The sequence below is a fragment of the Montipora foliosa genome, chromosome 12, assembly GCF_036669935.1.
Source record: "Montipora foliosa isolate CH-2021 chromosome 12, ASM3666993v2, whole genome shotgun sequence".
Taxonomy (NCBI): Eukaryota; Metazoa; Cnidaria; class Anthozoa; order Scleractinia; family Acroporidae; genus Montipora; species Montipora foliosa.
Genome location: NC_090880.1, coordinates 2,313,638 through 2,321,137, shown reverse-complemented (window position 1 = coordinate 2,321,137; position 7,500 = coordinate 2,313,638). Strand labels below are relative to the sequence as shown.

The following is a 7,500-nucleotide window of genomic DNA, read 5'->3' as shown; positions in this document are numbered from 1 at the left end:
TTCTAGGGACTTGTCAAAATCAGCAGAGGGGTGGGAAATGGGAAATAAGGGAGGCTAACAAGTTTTAAGCCCCTGAAATGGGAGGATCTAAAAAACCAAAAAGGCAGTTACAAACTAAGGGAGGGTCACATGAATTTCCACCCAAATGATCATAGCATTTTCTTATTAAAGTAGTTAAACTATCTATACGTCAAGGACATTCAAAGTACTTGCTTAAAAAACCAAGACAAAGACATGCAATAAGTATTCAAATGTATATGGAAAGTAAATGCCCAACAACAACTCAAAAGCAAAGTCAATTTCATAAATTTACATACCAAAGAAAACTAAGTGAGATTGGGACTGAGGGGTCTAATCTCTACCTTCAAATTGGATATAATCTTAACATTTGAATTTATTAGGAACTTTTTGAAAGAAAGTCTTTCTTTGTTAACAACAAATAACAGAAGCACATAACCTTGAAGCGTGCAACTTGCAACTCTTTTCCTTGGAACAAAGCTGAGGATTTTAGAACACCAATTTTATGCCCAAATATGGACAAAAATAAGATCGAAGCTGCTATGTTATATCCAAATAAGGAAATTTTTAAACTCAAAAAAACCCCATCTCTGAACCACAGTTAAACACTTCAAGGTTATGAGCTTCTGCAAATAATTATTATAATGGCTTATTTTTACTTTCAATTTCCCATATGATGCCAATCTTGAAAAATTTAATATTATTATTGTGAAGACAGGGTACAATAATATTGTTCCAAACCTGATTAACACTAATCCATGACTAAACACAAATCAAGATTTGAATTTCTTCCCCTTCCAAAAAAATCTTAACGATCATAATTCTACGCTAAAGAAAAACAGAAGTTCTAACTCAAAATGGAAGGATGAAAGTCTCACGGAAACGTTTTTTATTGGTTAATACCGGTAAACTGAAAGAAAAGTTTCTGTTTATCCAGGATTACCTTGAGCAGGCTTGGAACTGGACCCATAACAATAAGGCTACCTTATTAAGATGGTGGTGGCTAGGAATTGAAAAAAAGGAAAGCAGAAAGTGCAGAGTTCATTTTTTTCTCTTACAAATGGGACAATGATCAATCACATGACTTTTGTCGTGCATGACATTTTATTTGTGGCCCGAGTAACATCACTTGCGCCTGAGTGGAGTGAGGGTGCAAATGATGCTATGAGGGACACAAATAAACTATATGCCCAACAAAAGTCATGTGATTATCATTATTATCAATACTCAAAGCCAAATATACTACAAATTCATTTAATAAGAAAAAAATGTTTCACAGAGATGTAGCATGAAGCTATGCTATGGAAAATTGTTAATGCCACAATACGATCACCTAAACAAGGGCAAAAATCGAGAAAAAAACGGAGCAAAAAAAACTCATACAAATATTCACACCAATTCTGGCATTGAAATGGTACCCTAAGGATCTCATTGGCCCAGCAAAGTTGTTTGATATGTCTGCAGCCAATCAGAATCAGGGCAGCAAATGCATTTTCAAAAAGATACGAGACGGCAAAATAGCAAATTATACTAGTTTACAATTATCACGAATTGCATTCCTCGTTTAAGATCAACAACTGAAAAGTTACCATCTACCTCACATCCAAAAATAACAAATCATTTTTAACTGGTTTTCTTAACTTTTGCATCAGTGATTGAGTGGGAAAAAGGATAGCATGTGCATCCAATTCTTGTCAACATATTGTTTGACACAACAAATTCCAACAAATAGTATAAAACTGTCAATAATAATGTTTGGGGACTTACCAAATCAGCAGAGGGGTAGAAAAATGGAAAATAGGGGAGACTAACCTGTATTTAAGCCCCTTAAATGGGAGCTTCTAGACCCAGGGAGGGTCCCAATTGGGATAACAACGTTTTCCGATTAAAGTACCAAAATAGTTATACCATTTATACGTTGTAAAAGACATTCATAGTAATTGCATAAAACCAAGATATGACCAGGGTTAAAATTTTGGGAATTTCAATTTGTAAATACTATGAAAACAAAACTGTCAACATTTTTTTAGAAAGATCAGTATCAGACAAATTTTCGACGTTTTTGGCATTTGCAAAAAACCTCTCTGTCTATACATGATTATTTTTTCTTGCAAAGGAAATCCCGAAATTTTAAGGTGGGGACATAGGCTTAGTTTTCCAGTCCCACCCCCAGGAGCTAGGTCACTATATTTAGCATTTTCCCCTAACTTACATTTTATTTCTTACATATAAAATTACATTTTACAACAATTGCAGAGACTAACACTTTAGAAGAGGCAATCTGTTGCTTTAAGGAGGCTCGAAATAGTTTCTCCTTTTTTCAAACAAATAAACATATTCTGTCCTTAGATACAGTTAGGGCAATCATATGAAGACGAAATTTGGCCGGGGTATTAAGTACCTATCGTAGATTTCTCACATTATGTTTTCCTCCAAAATATTGTTACCATGGCAACGATATTAGGCATTTCTTTGAGCCTTAAAATCAACATATGTGGTCCTTTTTGAAGAAACGGGACAGTGAAATTTTCCCATTCATCGTTACCGGATAATGTTAGAAATACTCTCTAAAATATTTAAAATTCAACAAAATCTGTAGGTCAGTTTTTCAGAAAAATAAGTTTTTTTGAATTGTGTCTCTAATAATTTTTTTCACCTACAGAATTTTTTTAAATTTGAAAGACAAACGGTTTAAATTAATCTAAGCTAACATGCAAAAAATCAAAAAAATTCACTGTCCAGAAGCAGAGATATAAACGAGTAAAGTTGCAAAATCAGGAAAAATTAGGGGGTTACAAGATCAGCATTTACGCATGCGTCACCCGCTCATTCGAGTCCGCGCGCGAGTGGAGCTACAGGTCAACACAAACGGATTTAAGTAACTATTAAACCGTTTAAGTAAAATTTTCGTAGTTTTCGTGAATAGGACATGTCTATTTATATGCCAATATATAGGAATTGGAGAAAGGTAAGCGAAATTAGCAGTATTTGTTTATTTCTGGTGACCCATTTAAATCATAAGCTGACGCAAGCAGCTTACGAATTGCGTGTGTGGCTTACGCGCGCGCACTCAGCTGAAAACCCTTTCGAGCCTCTTTAATTTCACAGATTTCAAAAACTTGATTATTTTTTTTGGGAAACTGCAGAAAGCTGCCTTAAAAGGAGGTCACTTGTATTAAAGGTGGATGAAGGCCAAACGCTAATTATCGGAAAAGATTTCTCCACATGGCACTAAGAATGAATGCCACCATAAGGCAGTCATAATACTGAATTTAAGGGGAAAATGTCTCCAGGTGGCACTATTAATTAATTTTTTTGAAGAAATGTCACCACAAGGCAGTCATAAGAGAAATATCAAAATGTCAAAGCTTACACAGCTTTTCTAATAGGCTCTTGTGGATCACTGCAAGACTTGCCTTATGATGAATCTTTTTCTTTTGATCCTCAGGATTTTCATTCTCAAAGTTAGTGGGTATGGTGGACTTACGTTTCCATTCACATGATCCTAACTGAAACACTTCCATTGACAACTCTCTTGAAAGCTTTCTTATGTCTTTGAAGCCACCAACCACATAAAGGGCTTCCTGAATGCATACCATGTTTGCAGCTTGACGACGCACCTTGAGGTTACTGATGGTTTGCCATTCATTAGTTGATGGGTCATATACCTCACAAGACTTCAATACGGTAAGATGTCCCTCAGTTTCCTTTATGCCACCTGCTATGTAGATCTTGCCATTTATGGCTGCTCCAAAAGCATTATATCTTCCCTCATTCATAGTGGCAACCTCCTCCCATGTTGCCAAAATAGGATCAAACCTTTCCACTCTTTTAACTGCTCGGTCCAAATCATTATCAATTCCTCCTACTAAGTAAAGGTGTCTTTTATCACTGATTAAACAAGCTCCATAGCGAACAGTTGGTGGATCAGCCACAGCCTCACAAACATTCTCCTCCAGCTTATAGAGAACAATGAAACGATTAAATAATCCATACATGCAACCACGTAGAACTGATAAGCAAGAACAAGCATTCCAACAATGTCTTCCTTCAATTGTCCCCCAGGAATTACTGAAAGAAGAAAAGTATTCTATTACTCGAGAGTTTCCTGGTCCAACATGCTGTCCCCCGAAAATACAAACTTTATCTCTGTATTGCACAACAGCATGATCTTGATGTTCAAATAACATGTCTGGCAACTGATACCAAACGTCATCCTGGGGTACATAGCATAAGGCTGTCCTGCCACCACAAACAAAAATCACATCTGTGTACCTCTCCAAGCACTTCCTGGGTGGCTTGGCAGCATCTTCCAAGAAGGGATCAAAAATGCACTCCATGGATCTCAACACAAAATTCAAACTCTCCTTGCTTGTTGCTACCAGTTCTTCATGGACCAATTCGTTGGAAAGAAATTTGCGAGATATAGATTTCAGACGGACTTGACTCAACAATTCAGCGAACTTACTTTCTCGTTCACTCTTCTTGTGAGACACCCACTTTACTATTCCTTTAAAAATTTCTTCCTCAGAGGTGACAATGACATCATCACTGGAAACCCACTTCATGACTTGAGCAAAATCGAGCTTGAGGAAGTCATCTGTTTTCATGACTGAACTGAAATTTAAGTCAATAAACCCACGGGCTTCCCTCATTAATTCCAAACACTGATATTTGTCGGCAAAGTAATAATTGAAAATGCAGTTTTCAATTGTAATGTTTTCCTCCAAAACATCACAAGCCAAATTTTTCAAACCTGGTAAAAGAAGATACTCTGCTACTGCCACTAAGTCGTGGGCGGTATCCTTGGTGATTGCAACATTACCAGTGTAAACGTATTTAAGAACTTCTTCCATGACTGACCCCGTTGCTTCTTCAAGTTCTATCCTAATGAACTGTTCCTTTCCCTCCCTCATGTCGCTGACCAGAAGTGAAAGAAAAAACGGGCTTGCTGCTGCCAACATGAGTTTGTGAGCTTTAAACTCTTTGTCTTTTACTGACACTGTTACATCGAAGAAACTCTCTTTTCTTCTCAGAGCATCCAGACGATAGATAAGTTGCTGACAGTGTTTTGATGGATCTGATGGCATTGGCTGTGAAATGTCCGCCATATTGGAATTGCGTTGGTTAAGAAATGTTTAAAAAGTTAACACGGGTTATAAAGAGAGGAAATTACAGAAGCTTACAGAAGGTGACAGGTGTATGATCAAGGTATCACTAGACTCAAACCTAGTCTCTCTCTCTCTTTCTCCCTCTCTGGTAGGACTGTGTAATGCATGTGTCAACTCAGTAATAGCAGCAGTCGTAAGATTTTCTTTAGACTTCTCTCGATTGTTCCCTACATTATGGTGGCTCGAAATGTCCAATTAAAAAAATAGTTTACCAAGCTCGTTTGGGAGATAGAACTTACTCAAGTTACGCATTTAATTATAATTGGGACTTCATCTATCAAGGACAAGTCTAGTGATGCGAAAATTATAGGGATCAAAACTAACCTTTTCGAAAATTTCAGCCAGAAAAAAGGTTCCCGTAAATTCTAGGTGAGCTTTTTAGGGTAAAAATCCTTTTAAAAAGGGGAAAATCCAAGGACAGGCAGGCAAGCAAGAAATTTTACAACAGATGTTCCGAAAATCCTAGATCTCAAATCGTCTTCGGAACAAATATTTTCCGAAAAATTGACGTTGGGTGTCCCTGTAAAATGGATCATATATGAACTGCGGAAGTTTCAGAAGTTTTGTTATGGTAGCCAGACTACTCACGGACAAAAAGTGTATTTTTTATATCCTTTTTTAAAATATTTTCCTCTCATCCCGCGTTTTAGACTAATCCGTATATTCCGCGTTTTAGATTATTCTGTATATTCCGCGTTTTAGAATATTTCGTATATTCCGCGTTTCAAAATATTCAATATTTTCCGCGTGTTAGGATATTCCGTATATTCCGCCATTCCACCATTCCATTCCATAATTCCTCCATTCCATCCATTAGGGTCACCCGACGAAAAGAGAAATCCGATCACCTTGTCGTAATACCTTAAAGGCTCTGTTAATGGTGACACAATTTTTTTTATCCTTATAGCCAACAGACAGCTGTCATTGTTTTCATCTTCAAAACGTTGCTGTTAAATGCTTCCTAACTCTTAACAAAAATCTGAAATTCAACAGAGCTAGTTGAAGCACGGGCTTGGGTTAACTTCAATTTGACATCACAAACTGCTTCGCGTTGCAAAAAGTCCTTCAGATGCGTGCTTAGTGCTTTGCTAACCCAAACCGTGAAGCAAATGAGTGTCGCTATTTTATTACCACTCAAACATCCAAGTCAAGAACATAACAAGTCTATGGTTTTATTTAGGTGACAATTCCAATTTCTATTAAAACTGCCAATGTCAAATATCAAGTCACTAATTAAAGTCCACGAGGGTGGAATCTTCATATTTGCATCTTTTCAGGTTTAGCATCAATCATTCGCCATTCGTTGATTCAGAGTTGTCTCCCAAGTCGCAGCTTAGTAAACGCGCAGCCTCACAAATGTTCCTTCGGGATGGCGCGAACTGAAACTGAAGACACACAATCGTAACGTTAGCCCTGAGGCAAGCACCAACGTGAGCCATAAGACCAGTAATCTGAAAAAGGTTTCTTGACAATATTTTTGCCATTTTGTCTACACTGAAAGATAAAATCCTCAATCTCTAAATTCCAATTCGTTCCGGATGAAGGACCTGCCAGCAAACCACTTCCGGGTGAGTGGAGCTTCCTAGGTAAACATCTCGAATTAAAATCATTATATTGGGGAAGCTGAGCGAGGATATCCTAGCGATTTCACTGAAAAAATCATTTCACCCCTCACTGTTTGCTTGATTGAGCATCAAACTACTATGCTCCGTGAAGATCGCATGTGCGCACCACACTCAGGGTCCTTGAACAATCTCGACCTCAGTCAACTTTTCTTTTGCGAATGACTGTGGGAGTGAAAAGCTCTGAGGAACCCTGAAACAAACTGTCTCAGTCATTGGTTTTCGTAAAGAACAATGGAAAGCGTCCCTGATTGGTGCATTTATGTTAGCACGAGGAGTGAGGAGGCGCTTTAAGGTTCAAATGGCTAATTTTTGGTTATAGAGTTTCCCAGAGCCTCGGGTCATGCGCAGACATAAGTTCCGAGGCTCTGGTGACTAGAGCGGGTCTTTGAATAACTGAGGAAAAAGCGCTTATTTTATAATTTCATCTATAAATGGTTAGACGTTTAAGTCTTCTCGAATAAGGGCTAAAGACCGAAGGCCCTTCGTTGTTCATGAACTCTCTGCGACATTCAGGAACCCAAAGACTATTCACATTGTGTAGCAGGAGTACGGCTTAGACTTTTGAATGAGTTATGTGGCGCATCTGTCTTTCCCTTCCCGGCACGAGTCCGGTAAAAGCTTCAACGTTTTGATAAGAGGTTAGTAGGAACGCCAAAGATAAGATACAGAACACAACCAAAGAACTC

The 7,500-nt window shown here is 37.8% G+C and overlaps 2 protein-coding genes across 2 annotated transcripts in view; both read right to left on the bottom strand.

The window, feature by feature from the left end:
* The window catches only part of LOC137979634 (kelch-like protein 3), a 5,774-nt gene extending 296 nt beyond the window's left edge, over window positions 1-5,478 (bottom strand). Inside the window, exon 1 of the mRNA XM_068826948.1 lies at window positions 1-5,478. This exon is cut by the window's left edge and continues 296 nt beyond it. Within this exon, the coding sequence (XP_068683049.1) occupies window positions 3,381-5,129 (1,749 nt within the window). The 5' untranslated portion in view covers window positions 5,130-5,478 and the 3' untranslated portion in view covers window positions 1-3,380.
* The window catches only part of LOC137979636 (kelch-like protein 3), a 142,389-nt gene that overhangs the window by 117,794 nt on the left and 17,095 nt on the right, over window positions 1-7,500 (bottom strand). The window lies entirely within an intron of this gene.